The sequence below is a fragment of the Anoplophora glabripennis genome, unplaced genomic scaffold (assembly GCF_000390285.2).
Source record: "Anoplophora glabripennis isolate ALB-LARVAE unplaced genomic scaffold, Agla_2.0 scaffold687, whole genome shotgun sequence".
Classification (NCBI taxonomy): Eukaryota; Metazoa; Arthropoda; class Insecta; order Coleoptera; family Cerambycidae; genus Anoplophora; species Anoplophora glabripennis.
Genome location: NW_019416786.1, coordinates 1 through 15,707, shown reverse-complemented (window position 1 = coordinate 15,707; position 15,707 = coordinate 1). Strand labels below are relative to the sequence as shown.

The window sequence follows — 15,707 nt, the reverse complement described above, 5'->3', positions numbered from 1 at the left end:
AGTACATATGACAGGCTGCACCACTGAATAGTGAATATATACATTTTCGCGATCTGTTCAGGTTAGACAAGTTTAGAAATAAGGATTAAAAGAGATAGAAACAGTAACTACAAGTCAGACGTATTCACCAATATTCACTCGCGAAAAAAAGCCTTTTGTGTATTGTTGTTCTGTTCTTAATAATTCTTCTTCTTCTTTAATAATTCACTTGTTATTAAAATGCAGGGTTGCCAGATTGGGCTACTTATCGCCAACTGGGCTATCTCAGATGACTTTCGGCTACTCGAAAAAAAGCAAAAATAGCCAGTCGCCAATTTGGGCTATTTCGAGTTTTTACCAGTGTCGGCAATCTGTACAAATCGAATGTTAGAATAGTATATTTATATAAATTCTATTTTTACTCAAGACTGTTAAGTCTATTTTTTGGAATAAAACATTTTATTCGACTTATTTTTTATATTTTATATACCCATTTCTGTATTGTAGAATCTTAGAATAAATTGGTTATTTTATAAGTAACGTGTAGATAGTAGAAGAGTAATCTGTGCTAATAGTAAAGTTGTTGCTTGTTGTCAGTTGTACCAAAATAATCTAGTTTTATAATCATATATATATTTACCTTAGTTAAGTAATTATTCCAGAGATGAAGTATTTATTTATTGTCAGAGAATTATTTTTGAATTTAAATCTAGTTCTTTAGTACTTATTGCTGCCATCTGTTGAGTAGTAGCTAAATTACATATGTCAAGATCAAAGTGAGCTCAAATTTTTCCCATGTTGCAGCTACTAGATTATTACGGCCATAGTTGTACTTGTATGCATTATATGTTCTGTGGGTTGTATTCTTACCCTTACCCGAGAACAACAAACAGTTACTCTATTTCTCAGGGTTGTCCACATACCACTAGAAAAGGGTTATCCCCAGACTCACAGAACAAACTCAAACCTGAATGGTTTTAAACTTCAAATGTATAAAAATTATAAATAACGGTTTTTGTTATTAGATGTCAGGCTATTTTGGGCTACTTTCAATTTTGGTTTGGCTACTAGGTTAAAAAAAAATCTGGCAACCCTGACAGCATCTGTTTATTGTCAGATTTGATTCGAATCGTTTTATTGATAAATGTCATTCTAAAGAATCCAATAAATCTGGGATTGATCCAACAAAACGCACCTATAGAGAAAGGAAAAGTGTTCCGTTAATTCTGTTATCTGTGGCATCAAATCAAAACATACATATTGAAAGCATAACCTAGATTTTTACATCAATTTTCATACTTATTGTTATGTTATGACTTCTGCCATTGTATAAGTAAATATTTACTTATACAATGCTACTATTCTACATTATTCTACTCTGTTACCAGGTTCTAAATAAATTAGCAGTGCAACAGATACGCAGAAAAATTGTAACAATATGCAAAATATTTAAGTGTACTGTAAAGTGCCTTGAAAATATTTTATATTTGGAAATACATGTATAAATAAATATAAATATATATAAATCACAATCTGTTTTAAAAATATACGTTCATAGGTATATACTTACCTTATATTAGGGAATGTGTTCATCCACTGTTCATATTCATCTTTATCATAATGTAAAGGAATTGGTTCTTCTCGCCTCAAAACTCGATCCATTCTTTCTAATTCATTCAATACTTTCTGTGAAATTTCTGATTCATATTCATCACTCCAACTCAGCGAACTTGATGAACTTAAACCACTTAGCTTATTTAAATCTAAAGTGATACTGTCTATTTCACTATTAGAGGTAGCAGAAAAACTTTGAGGAATTTCAGTAAATAGCGGTGTATACGGTGATTGAATATTAACATCTTGAATATTTTCTCCAAAGTAATCCAGATTTCGATTTTTCATTTCTTTATTGTCTTCACTAAATTTCTGTATTAGACTTGAAAAATCATGAGGCAATATTTTTACACTACGATTTCGAGATTTTGACATTTTAATTAGCTTTACACTTCATCTTATCAATTTTCACTTTGTTAAATACATTCTATCAAATGACTGTCTAGAGAATATTGATTATTTTTGCTGAAAACAAATTTAATTCAGTAATCAATAAACACAGTAATAAAAATTCCTCTGTTTCACCTTGTAAGGTACAATTTAAATGGTATAAAGTAAATAAAAGTAATAAAACATTTACTGCACCTACATTTAAATTTTTTTTCATATTTTTAGGTGAACCTAAATGCTATGTTATTCATATCGCAAAACTGATTGTACTCTGTACTTTCGTAATTCATTCATATAAAATGCTTTTTACCTTTACGTCTTTACCCATCGTTAGTGATATTTTAAGTTACAAATTCTACAATGTTGGCAACATAGTTCTTTTACCCGAAAGTGTCACATCACCTTTCAAGTGCCAACAAACGTCTCCGTGTTTCTCATTCATTTTTCCATTCCACATTTGAAGAATAAATACATTTCACAGCAGTGTGTAAATTTTATATAAATACTAAGAAATGTAAGTTATAATTTATCTTTAAAAATATCATACATTTCTGTTAAAATGAGACAACTGTTGTAGTAAGAACGTCAAAATTGTCATGTTGTCATTGACTTTAAATGCGCAAAAGAACAGTATTATAATTTGTTTTATATGTTTTAGAAAAGTTTATAGCACATATCAGTTTAATATAGTGTTAATTAAGATTATTGGCTTTGTTCGTCGTGGGTTTTATTTAGACAGAAAACAGCTGAGTCACAAGTCACAGTGCTTGCCCAAGGTTACCCATATTTCCAGATTTTAATTGTGTATTTCATCTTTTAGAAAAAATGTTTATTTGGGATTGGTTTACTGGAGTTTTAGGATATCTAGGTAAGTTTAACAAATAAACTGTAATTCATCAAGTTTGAATTTATTGTATCAATGTTTAGTATTCTAACTTAATTTCTTTTGTATAGAAATTCATTTTAACACTTAATTTCACTTTGTAATTATTATAATACATATACCTGGTTATAAATTTAATACTGAGAATATTTATTTTTCAAGATAACTTGCTATGCATTTCATAGTCTAAATAAGTTTTACTAAATCCATCGGTTGTCAGTACCCATCATGTTAGTTTAATTTTTAGGACGTAACATATTTTCTTATATATTTGAACTAATATGAGGATTATAACAGGAGAATAAATATGCTCCTATAAAATACCCACTCTGCTGAAAAAATCTTCCAAAATGTACTTTATCTTTTCTATAATTAATTTTGTCTTCATACAGAGCCTTCATAAATGTTTTCAAGCCACAGGGCCAGCAATTTTGTTTAGAACAGTAATTTTATATCCTTCATGTTTGCTATAAAATTTAAGGGGATTAAGAAAATAAGATCAAGATTATATTAAAACACAACTTTTTGTTTCATGGGCTGGCGATTGATGTAATTTTTCACGAGATACTATTCAACGAATAAGCGATCGCATGATCTCAAGCAAAGATGTAACGGATTGTTATTGGTCATTGTAAACAAGTCATAATATTGGTGATGCCAAGATCTAGGGAATTTTCATTACCAGTACCAATTGGACAATGTTGGGTTGCCTAAGCTCGGCGGTCACATGGCTTGTAAACATTTATGAAGGCTCTATACATTTCTATGATGATGTTTATCTAAGAGATGCTGTGTTTGTGCCTTTTTCAGGGCATTTAATTATTTATATGTTATACTAGCTCACAAATATTTTAAAACACAGTTTTGTGTGATAATTTTACAGATTTTATGAATCAGTTAATTTTATCAATATATGGGTGATCAGACAATTTCAATAGTGCATAGAGAATATTTTCTTTAGTAAGTTAAATTTTGAAAATACAGATATTGAAGACCCTATATAAAGTCAATACTTCATCATGTTGAGATTAGCAAATGATTGTCTATACAGAACTGTATAAATAAAATTAATGCAGGCAATTTCTAACTAAATTCAGTGAAAATATGGAAAATTAGTAGACCATTTTATAATTTATTTTTTAAATATTACACTCGATTTTAGCGTTAATAATTACATAAAACACAATATTAGTGGCTATAGTTGCAGTGATTGACTATCATTATATTAATAAGATGAAAGTGCAGTACTTTACTTTAAAGTAGGTACTGCACTTCAAATCAAATTTAAATATTTGTCTAATAAAAGGAATAAATAAAAAGGTACATAATTTAGGAAATAATATTACTGCGTTGCATCTAAAGCACAGTGGTCAATACTTTTGAATTATTGTTCAGTAAATATATTTTATTTATCAAAAGTAACAAATTTTTATATTTAGAAAAGAATAATTTGAAATTCCAGTACAAAGAAAAACTAAATATATTTGGGTTCAGATTATTAAATTCAATAAACAAAATAATTGCAAATGAATATAGTAATAAAAATCATATACGTACCTACATGATTTGAACTAAAACGTCAACAGTGAAAGGCATTATTAAAAATTCAAAAAATTGTGCAAGGTAGTTCAGATTAGATAGACGATAGAGAAAGTATGATGTAAATTTTGTAATACAGTTTATCCCACCACTTTCACTTTATTATGGAAATTCGACAGTTTTAATTATATGAATCTAACTCCCAAGAAACACATCAGAATCTGAATTGTGAATAATCCAAATTTCTTACCTTGTTTACAAATTATTTTTCATATGTTCTTGTTATACTATTTGATCATGTTATTATGTAAAAAATTTTTCTTTTTGTTTATTATTATTTTTCTTGTTAGGATTGTATAAACATAGAGGCAAATATATTTTCCTAGGCCTTCCAGGTTGTGGAAAGTCCTCGTTAATTAAATGTTTATTACAAGAAATGCAATTAGAAAGCATTCCATACACAAAGCATATAAGTTGTACACAGAACATCAATGAAGATGAAGATGGTGAGTTTTCATTTATGTGACTAAAATTTCTGCATGTTTGTATAGGCTTATGGAAGAAATCTGGCAAGCTACTCTTCCTAGGGTTGGATAATGCAGGAAAAACAACTTTATTGCACATGCTTAAGGACGATAGGTTGGCACAACATCTTCCTACATTACATCCCAGTAAGACATTTTACTTTTTTTTCTTAATATAACGTGAGTATAATTTTTTGATGAAACTGATTATGAATTTGAACTAGGAAACGTTGCATTGCCATATCATCTAACTGTTGCCAAGACTTGCTTATGAACATGCTTATAATACATCGTGTTTTACTAATGAAATTAGATCTCATGATTCTTTTGAATATGTTATTTTCTGCAGATCTGTCATCTAATATACTCATGTTGTAAAACTACTTTGCCTTATTAACCTTTGCAACTTATTTACTGTGTTATATTAATAATATAATTGGTTTCCACATAAAATTAATAGTTTGCGAAATATTTGCTTTTAAAGGTTTCAATGCATTTTGTATTAAATGCACTCAACAATTTTAGAACTCATTAATCAAGTCCCTTTGGAGATTACGCAAATTGATACAACATAATTCTTTAAGAACCCAAAGATTATACGCTTCTTATAAATAATACAGTAAACATACTTTGAGAGCAACTGCTCCATCCACACCATGTGCGAAAAAGTACAAGGCTGCTTTAATATTATTTTTGAAAGGAGCAGGATTTTGTAGAAACAGGCTCATCAACTTGCATAGTCTTCATATTTATTGAGACGAAAACCCTCACATTATACTACACCCAGCATCGAGTATAATTTTAAATTAATTTATGGGTGGCAATAATTGGATGTTATTTAATAGTCGTGTTGAATTACCACCTAGATTAAATAGCCCAAGGTATTTACAATTTCAAGAATGACAATCACCCACTCTGTTAGAAGATCTTCCATTGCAAACACGCATGAGTATGCACTGTATGCACCATGGTAATTTTAGTCAATTAGTTAGAGACCACTTGAATAGAGTTTGTCCAGACCAATGCATAGGTCGAGCAAGACCTGTGTTCTAGCCGCCTAAATCACCAGATTTCGTGGGGTGAATTGAAACGAGGGGTTTACGATACTCTTGTGGAAACTGAGGATGAACTTTGACAAAGAATATTTCACCATAGCTTGGAAATAAAAAATAATTTTTAAGAGCAAATATCTCAGTAACTATTATTATTAGATACTTTTAACAAGTACATCTTTTTTGTTCAAAAAAGATGAACAATTATGGTTTTTCGATTAGTAATTGCATATAGGGTGGCACAAAAATATTTAGGATTATTTATTTACAAAAATAGTGGTGTACATAGCGCCCTGTAGAAATCTAACCCTGATTAAGAGCAGATTTCTTGTACCCAAAAACCTCCATATACCGAATTTTAGTCAAAATCTAAAAGAAATTATCCAACAAATAAAATTATAAAAACTTTGACATGATGTATCTTTTTAGCTATTAATATTTGAACTAAGGTATATTTGCCACGGTCGACAGACATATTTTGGTCTCTAATCTCTCTAATTTCACGAGTTCCCAATTTTTTGAAGACACCCTCTATATAGGTTGTTACTAGAGTTCACTGGCAAAATTGTATAAACGGTTTTTTAACCAAAAATAGAGAAAAAAATCATATGAATGTAGATCTGCAACTATGGAGTTATGTTTATTTGTTTTACATATTTCCTATAATAAGTTGTATTGTCTCAAAAAAAGTAGATTCACCGTTGTCACAACAAACAAATTTCAGAGAAAATTTGTGGATCACAAAAAGAATGGTTCTGAAGATTATTTCAAACAAATTCAGAGATTTTATCCTGTTCCTATTAATTCTCCATATATCTCTTATCCCTGTATCTCAAAATACAAAGCATTTCCGGACGTAAATTCATATGAATTTTGTTTTCTTATTTCAATCACCTGTAGAATTTTGTCTGAATATTGAAATCCTTTGTCTAATCTTCTATTAAAAATACATTTACCATGGAATTAGACAATAAGATTGTACAATGTTTAAAATTTATTTTGGCCTGTTTGGAAAAACAAGAATATTTACTTTAATACTATTTTTTACATTTCTGGTATTATGTTGCCTGTCTTTTTTATAATTTTTAATAGATGCACTACCATTAAAAAGTTATGTATAATGCTGTGTATAAATAGTAAAAATTGTTTGTTTTAGCTTCGGAGGAATTATCAATTGGCAGCATGAGGTTTACTACTTTTGATCTTGGTGGTCACTCTCAAGGTAGGTCATAATCTCATAGTCTAAAATAAATTTCCCATAATGAAACATTGAGTGCCCGTTTCAAAAAATCTTTAATTATGTGAATTACATTGGAATTTATTTGGAAAATTTATACATAAAAAATATTATATAGTAACAATTAATAACACGAATCGGAATAATATTATTCTATTCACTAGTGACTGTGAATACATATTAATTTTCATATTCCGTGGCAATTTTTTAGCAAATGAGAATATAGTAGAACCTAAACTAAGTATATTAAAATATAGTTAGCAATATGGTGAAACATACAATTTTGATATAACTTTGTTAATCATCTACTTGTATATATTAGGAGAGAATTAAATGACAAATAGCTACAAATTGTAATGAAAGATAAAGTGTATAATATAAAACTCTTCATACTCAGTTTGCCTTGTCATGTTTTCTTATTTCAATAAAAATTTCAATTTTATCAATTCAACGATTCATCTTTATACGTAATTTGTTATCTGTAAAAATAATATTTATTTTTTTTATTTTGTGTTGTCATGATGATTACATGTTTACTCAATTTTAGCCAGAAGAGTGTGGAAGGATTATTTCCCAGCGGTTGATGCTATTGTCTTTTTGATAGACGCGAATGACCGTTCTAGATTTGTAGAAAGTAAGCAAGAATTGGATTCCCTGCTCACGGACGAAACTCTTTCTAATTGCCCAGTACTTATCCTCGGAAATAAAATTGATCTACCAGGTGCTGCTTCTGAAGATGAATTAAGAAATTTCTATGCCTTGTACGGGCAAACTACTGGAAAGGTAATACAGTTAAACACTGCTTTCTATAGAACTGGAAAATAATTGTATTGTCCATTGATTTGAAGATTAATTATCAAAATTTGAATGTAGTCCTTGATAATTTAGGTTTTTTAAACTGTAAGGTGTCTCAATATTACGTGTACATGGAAACATCGCATAATGCTGGTGGAAATAAAGTGGTTTTAATTCAGCTTACTCTATCGAAAGTTTCTTAGTTTAACCATTAAAGGGTGTGAAATATGACAAATTTTTGAAAAAGTTCCAAAACACCACATCCTGTCAAAAAATGACGTGCTCTAGGGTGTCCCAAAAAAAAACAATTTTTGTTTTTGTGTGAAATGTTAGTTTATCATGTTTTAAGACCCCCTTCAAAAATTTTTTTAGATTGCTCAAGATTTTTAAAAATTTCCAAAATTGTCAAAAATTGATTTTTTTTTTAATTTTTTTTTGTCCTTATTTTATCATTTTCTAGGTTGAAAAAAAATCTCGATTCTGAAAATTTCAAATCGATATTTTAATTTCTAAATGTCACTTATAATTATTTTAACTTTAAAAGTAGTGTATCTAAAATGTTTTCGAGCGACCTCTAAAAATAAATATCAAAACGAACTAATATTTTTTTTATTGAATTTGGTGAACAAAAGAATAGAAATAAATCACGACACTTAAATTTTAAAAAATTATAAATATTTGATACTCACTGTACGGTAGTAAATTTTGCCTCAAGAAATTTTTTAACTGTCGTGATTTATTTCTATTCTTTTGTTCATCAAATTCAATAAAAAAAATTATTAGTTTGTTGATATTTATTTTTAGTGGTCGCTCGAAAACATTTTAGGTACACTACTTTTAAAGTTAAAATAATTATGAGTGACATTTAGAAATTAAAATATCGATTTGAAATTTTCAGAATCGAGATTTTTTTTCATCCTAGAAAATGATAAAATAACGAGAAAAAAAATTAAAAAAAAAATATATTTTTGACGATTTTGGAAATTTTTAAAAATCTTGAGGGACCGCTAAAAAAATGTTTTTTGAGCTGATTTTTTGAGGCTCTTAAAACATGATAAACTAACATATTTTAACAAGAGACACGAGACAAAAAATATTCATTTTTTTTGTGCCACCCTAATGTACTCAACTACGGGTACGGCGCCAAAGACCGGACAAATTAAAAAACTGTTTTATTGTGAAAACAAAAAGGTGTAGGGTCATCCATTTAGTCAATGTATCTTCCACACTTGCATGAACGACCACCTCCAATCTCGGTCTGAAACGTTTGTAGTCATGATTCATTTCGGCGAATACTGCTTCAATAGCAGCTTTTAATGACACGACATTTAGATGTCGTTTAGATGTCGTGTGCTTGTTGGTGACAATTTCAACCATGCTCCATACATACAATTCCAAAGGATTTAAATCTGGGCTGTTGGGAGACCAGAATTCTTTGGACGGAAACATGTCGATGTCCAACAAATATGTAATTTTGCACCAGATGACTGTTGTGGGGGGGGGCATGCCATCCTGCTGGAAAACATACGGTTTTAGAGATGATACAGCCACGATTGTCAAGTTCACTTCACTTGGTTTCAACATTGAAAGTATTTTGAAGTTATGACTGTTTAGTACATGCTTCAAGCTATTTCGACGCCAATCGCGACCTCTACATATGATATAAAATGACAAGAATTTTAAATTGAATTTTTTCCGGATTTTTGATGTACCTTGTATAAGTATGCCAACCATTACACATACTATACAGGGTGTAATTTTCTGTGGGAATCATATTCATATGAAGGTTGTCCCTGAACTGTCCCTGAAAACATATTTTGTTTTCTCAAATTCTGTCGTGAAAACTGATTCTCTTACCTTTTTTTTTTCGTAATTTTCATACCCCTCCATTGAATAAGCTAATGCTAGCTGCAATACGTGCTAACTACTAACTGCAATAACTGGGGATTGTGGCATGCATTGTTGTCAAATCTCTTAATTTAATAGAAAAGAGGGCAGAGCTTTATTAAAAAGTTAATTTTTTTCAAGCCATCCATGGGGCACTTCTCTTTGGCGCGTTACTTTTATTGAGTGGGTATTCGTCAGGAACCCTATTATACATACATAAAATTTTAATTTTTTTAATTAAAACGATATAAAATAATAATAAATAAATATAAATAAAATAATTAAAAATAAGTAAATAATCTGTTTACTTATCTGATGCTTACAGCATATGCTCAAAACTTATATATTTAATCCATTTAAAGGGTTTCCACAAAAAAAATAATATTTAAAACAGTTAATTTAAAATCTTATAAAAAAATATATTAAAAGTGCGTAATATGAAACATTGTAGTTAATTCAATAAAACACATAACAATAAGCATGACAAAATAGGGATTAACAAGAAAAAAACATTAGCCAATAATTTAAATAAGTTTTTAGGAACTGAGATTTAATCAGTACAAAAATTTTGTTCAAACACCCTTCATTGCCTTCTGGTGTAATAAAACAACACTGCTGACATAGTAATAAAACAATACTGGTTTATATAAATTATGTGCGAGAGTTCAAATATGGTCGCAAATGGCCGTTTTTTTCAATTGCTTATAATTAATGCAATTTTCATCGCTTCAATTTTGCTCACAGGTCAAAAGGACGGGCCAACGGATAGTAGGTACAAATTTGGCACATAATATCCTAGAGAGGGGATAAACTGCTGACAGACTTTGGAGTTGGTAGCCTCATTTACTATAAAAATTGAAGTACACAAAAAGATCTAGTTAACATTTTACAAATATCAGGTAAATTTGTATTGTAAAATTCGAAAAACAAATTTTTTGTAAATTTTGAGTTGAAAGAATATTAATTTTGTTAATACAATAGCTTCAATGCTCATGAATTTTCGCGCTTCCCCAAATTAAAAAAAGAATTTTCTCGATACCTTCATTATTAACCGAGATATGACTAATTTTTTCAGCTCCATTGATTATTTGACGCCGCTTGATCAGTTTTTTGCGTGCAACAGGCGCGCATGCGCCGCCTCGCTCTCCCCACTCATTCGCTACACCGAGTAATAGAACGCATCCCCGCTATCTTCTTTTTTCCAATTAAATATTTGAATTCATCTTAATGTTAATGTAGGACATGAAAATTAAGCTCTTATGTATACTCTCTCCAAATTTTGGCTCTTAATATTCATAATTAACATCACGATTAATAAAAAAAAATTATTTCAGCTTCTAATCAACTTAGAACGATTTTTTTTTAATTCGAAGAAAAAAGAATACTAACTATACAATAGAGGTTACTATTTCATTTTATAATAACTATCTATATTAATAAATATTGACATTTTTTCAGTCATTTTTAAACAAATTAAATTTGAAAAATTAAATTCTCACTAAATGCATATGTCAGTACAACTATTTAGGTACAAAGACAACTAATGATCGAAACTCTACAACGCCTGTGAGCTTGGGAAAAATGAATTGAAAACAGCATCTTAGATAACAAATTCCACCAACGCCAAACTAATATAGCTTTCGGGCTGAAATTGTTACCATTTATTAAGAGTGCAAAGAGCTTCAAAAATCCTAAATTACAAGTATCTGTGATGAAAATTGCATTAATTATTAGCAATTGAAAAAAACGGTCATTTTCGACCATTTTTGAGCTCTACCGCATAAACAAATTATCGGATTTTAATCGGACTTGATTTTACAGGTTTATCTAATACTTACCTTTTTTGTATAAACCTTGTTTCGCTATGAATAACAGTTTTTTTATGCGAGTCAAAAAACCACTCCATTGACTATTGTTTAAATAAAGTTTCCCAACTAGTCTCAAATTGATATTTTGCTTATAACACATTTCTGAACAATATTGCGCAGATAAACTTCTAATAGTATTTTTTCCCTGAAACAGGCTGTTTCATGTCTATAATGACTGGGCTATATTACAAACAGCGAATACTAAAATAAATGTAATGAAATAAATGGTTAGGTTCATTCCGAGATTCCCATTAACTTTTCTAAGGCCTGGTACTTCGAGTCTCGGTTAAAACTTGATTAACTGATCAGGCGATTAGACTACATAATACTGATTTATTTTATAATGTATAATCACTGTCTAATCTCCTGATTAGTTAATCAAGCCTTAATCGAGACTCAAAGTACCGGGCCTTAAAATATCCATCTAATTTTTGGTTGTCAGGGCTGCGTGCAATTGTTTACTTGGTTGGAATATGTAAAGTGACTGTAGCATAGTTCACTTAAATTACGTCGAAATTGGAGGTCACTGACACTGAGATTCACAAACTAAACACAGTACTGTATAACAAATATTATTTATTAAAAAATTTGAATAATTGTTAAACATATTTCAAATTTATCAGATTAGCAAGTATTTTTATTTATGTTTTATTTATAAAACAACAAAAAGGATAATTTAAAAACATAAATTAGTTTCACATAAGATATTCATGTATCAATATTAGTTGATATTTTAGCTTTGTTTATGTTGCAAATAAATTCAGTGAATAAATAACATGTTGCAGTTTCGCTTCACCACTGTATCAGTTTCATACAGTTGGCTGAAAAAGATAACAATTGGCAACACTGAAAAATACATTGACACAATTGTTGCCGGGTGCAGCCCAGTGGTGGTGTAGACAAGAGTTAAAGTGTAGTTTAAAAAATTAATTATTACCGATTATGATTTGAAAAAAATTAATTTCCGATTAGTATTCTGGGGAACATCTGAAACATCTAACTGCGCTTTGCCTATTTCCTTGGAAAATATGAAAAACCACAGAATATTGGGACACCTATAAATTTTGTAACTAAAATAAGTTTTTAATTGAATACTACTGTAAGAAATGAAATGTAATTCCTTTCTTTTTTTTAATAGGGTAAAGTAGCAAGGTCGGATCTCCCCGGACGTCCATTAGAATTATTCATGTGTTCCATTTTGAAAAGACAGGGATACGGAGAAGGTTTTCGTTGGTTGGCTCAGTACATCGACTGAATAAAATATAATTTTCTATTCAATAAACATTTACAACAGGACTGTTAAATAAATGGTTTGATTAAGATTTAATTGCAGTGAAACTCTATAGGTAATTATTTTTGTTATATTTATTTTAATGTCTGTTGCCTAAAAACTTGAATGTAAAATGAATACTGTAAATGTATAATTTATTTTACCTGTATATTTAATTATTATCTATATTGTTTCATCTCAACATATTTTCTATAAAATAAATCTAAATTAGTAAGGTATCATTTGTATTTGTGGGGGTAAACTTTTACAACTTTTTGTCTTAAGAAAATATGAATAAAGCATGAAACTTACAAACTGATATTCTGATCTCGTATATATAAAATCGTAACCGGCTGAGGTAAATAAATTTTTATATAACACATGTGAGGTCAGAACATGAGTTGTACAAATATTTTTCACATTTTTAAATTTGAATAAAGAGTCGGCAGCAAAATATTTTGCGGAATTCAAATTCAGCTATGGAAAATGATATTAATTTGCAGTATTTTGTGTTCAAATTCAGCACCAGTGCTATTATTAGTTACCTAATTTTTTTTGTAAAAGTGCGAAATACAGAATTTTGTTGAATAAAATTGCTTTATATAATTCCTTGTATTCTTTAGTTTAAAACCCATATTGTGGCCAAAACAATATTAATAAAAAAATTTTGGACAAGATCAAGTAAAATCTAAATTAGACAAAAAAAATTTTGCAACTATACGGTTTAAGTAAATATGGAGAATAAATTAATAAAATAATTATTTCTTACTAAACTGCAGAATTCGAAAAAGGTAGACATTTTTTCTTCAAAAGAGCTTCATTAAAAAATAATATTTGCTTGATAATTCAAAGGAGTAAAAAAAAATATCCAAATGATAAGACCAGACAATATCTCGGTAACGGTGCTCCGGAGGACCAATAGAAACTTTTTTTACTACTCCTTGCTCTACTTTCACCTTAAATTTTGTACCAACTTTTCCAAACACCCTATATTTATTTTATTACAGGTACCAGAGAGGTACACAAAACAAACTGGTAGGTACATTTTTATAAGTTTTCATAATTTTCCGGAAAATCAAATTCATGAGAACTTAAAAATCTGTTATAAGAACATTGTGAACTAGCCCTGTTCTTTATTAAGGTTGTCTCTCACTAGAGCGCGCCGCATGGAAGCGGACGGTAGCGCGCTGAAGAGCAGATTATATTTTTTTATATTACATATTTTATATTGCAGATTTATATTACACAGTTTTAAATAAAATACAGATGCGCTCACTATACCCCAGAGCAGCGTTCCGCAGCAGCGAGCCGGTCTCAGAATCCTGCCTGAGGAATATTTCCGCAATGCGGTACGCTGCCGTTCAGTCCGTTTCCGATTAGTGGGCGATAGCGAGCAATCAAAATAAGCAATTTTCATACCATTATAGACGAATATACCCTAAAAAACCTAAGTCTGGTTGATAAGAATATGTATTTATTAGTATGTTACACGTCCTCCAACAAATTCATAAATTTTTCATGTGGCATCCGGAAGTATTGATGAAATTTAATTTCATCATCGGTGAGATCGGGAAATAGCGTATAGAACTCGTTTCAACTCTACGTTTTTACATATGTTATGTACCCAACATTTCCTTTTTCGCGTCTTTTTCTGCCTCTGCACACAAAATAGTGACAACAACAGCATCTTCTTCATCGGATGCCTTCATTTTAAACTGACTTTAGCCTGAACTGAACTGTCCCTATCGGTTGATGCAAAGATTTCGATCCGCTGTAGTGAGTTTATACTAAAAAAAAACGCTCGGTCGCGCTCCCGCCCGCTTCCGTGCGGCGCGCTGTAGTGATCTTGGTAGTGAGCAATATTATCTAGGGCACAGAATATCCTCCTAACTACAGGATATTCTGTGTCTAGGGATCTCCCCACCACCACTCCCTGAAGGGCTATTGCCGTGTACCCTTACTTTAGTGTTTATAACAAATTGCTGTGATTTAAAAAAAAATTTCTAACTCCGGATCTATATTGGTCGTAGAAACTAGTTTTTTTTTCAATTTGTAGGTTTTTTTACGAGCTTTCGAATGGTGTATATAACTTCTTTCAAAAGTTAAAAACTGGAGTTATTTTGTTTATTAGGGAAAAAGTGCCTTCTAATTGGTAACAATTATATACAACTAAATTTGAAAAAAAATTAACTTCTTTTTAACTAAAGGATACTTGGTGTCCTTTCGAAGAAAATGAGCCCAAAAAGAATATGTTTTAGTCATAACCCTGCCCCCGGAAAAGGCCCATTTGAAAATGGGCCTTTTTGGAAAAATGGGATAAATAAATGGAATTTTGCAATATCTATTTGACCGATTGAGCCCATCTTTTGCAAATCTCTTAAGGATATAAAAACTCACATTTTGGGAAAGTTTGGTAAGATTTTATTAAATATTTAAAAAGTTATTAACAATTAAAGAAAAAGCACTTTTTTCCGTTTATTTTTGCAATAACTTTTTTGTTTATATAGCAATTTTAACTTATAAAGTCTAATTTAAAAGATGAGTTTCTCTATCTATCAAATCGTCTGTTGAACTGTTTTGCTAAGATTAATAGTTTTTATCCACGACTATTGTATAATGTACCCATTATACGTCTGTTTGCTCGACCTTAATAATACCCATTAATCACG

The 15,707-nt window shown here is 29.9% G+C and overlaps 2 protein-coding genes across 3 annotated transcripts in view; one reads left to right on the top strand and one right to left on the bottom strand.

The window, feature by feature from the left end:
- The window catches only part of LOC108912917, an 8,960-nt gene extending 6,652 nt beyond the window's left edge, over positions 1–2,308 (bottom strand). Inside the window, exons 1-2 of the mRNA XM_018718345.1 lie at positions 2,183–2,308; positions 1,550–2,058 (exon numbers count right to left, since the gene is read on the bottom strand). Coding sequence (XP_018573861.1) covers positions 1,550–1,968 — 419 coding nt within the window. The 5' untranslated portion in view covers positions 1,969–2,058; positions 2,183–2,308. The remainder of the gene's footprint in view (positions 1–1,549; positions 2,059–2,182) is intronic.
- A 66-nt stretch (positions 2,309–2,374) lies between these two features.
- Positions 2,375–13,644, top strand: LOC108912918 (GTP-binding protein SAR1b). Of its 2 annotated transcripts, none has more exons than XM_018718346.1 (6): positions 2,375–2,497; positions 2,804–2,851; positions 4,957–5,076; positions 7,138–7,203; positions 7,766–8,001; positions 12,907–13,644. In XM_018718346.1, the coding sequence occupies exons 2-6, from the start codon at positions 2,809–2,811 to the stop codon at positions 13,021–13,023; spliced, it is 582 nt and encodes a 193-aa protein (XP_018573862.1). In that variant the 5' UTR covers positions 2,375–2,497; positions 2,804–2,808; the 3' UTR covers positions 13,024–13,644. The 2 variants fall into 2 exon arrangements, with proteins under 2 accessions (XP_018573862.1, XP_018573863.1); XM_018718347.1 differs by having other exon boundaries at positions 2,382–2,497; positions 2,642–2,851.
- The last annotated feature ends 2,063 nt before the right edge of the window (positions 13,645–15,707 follow it).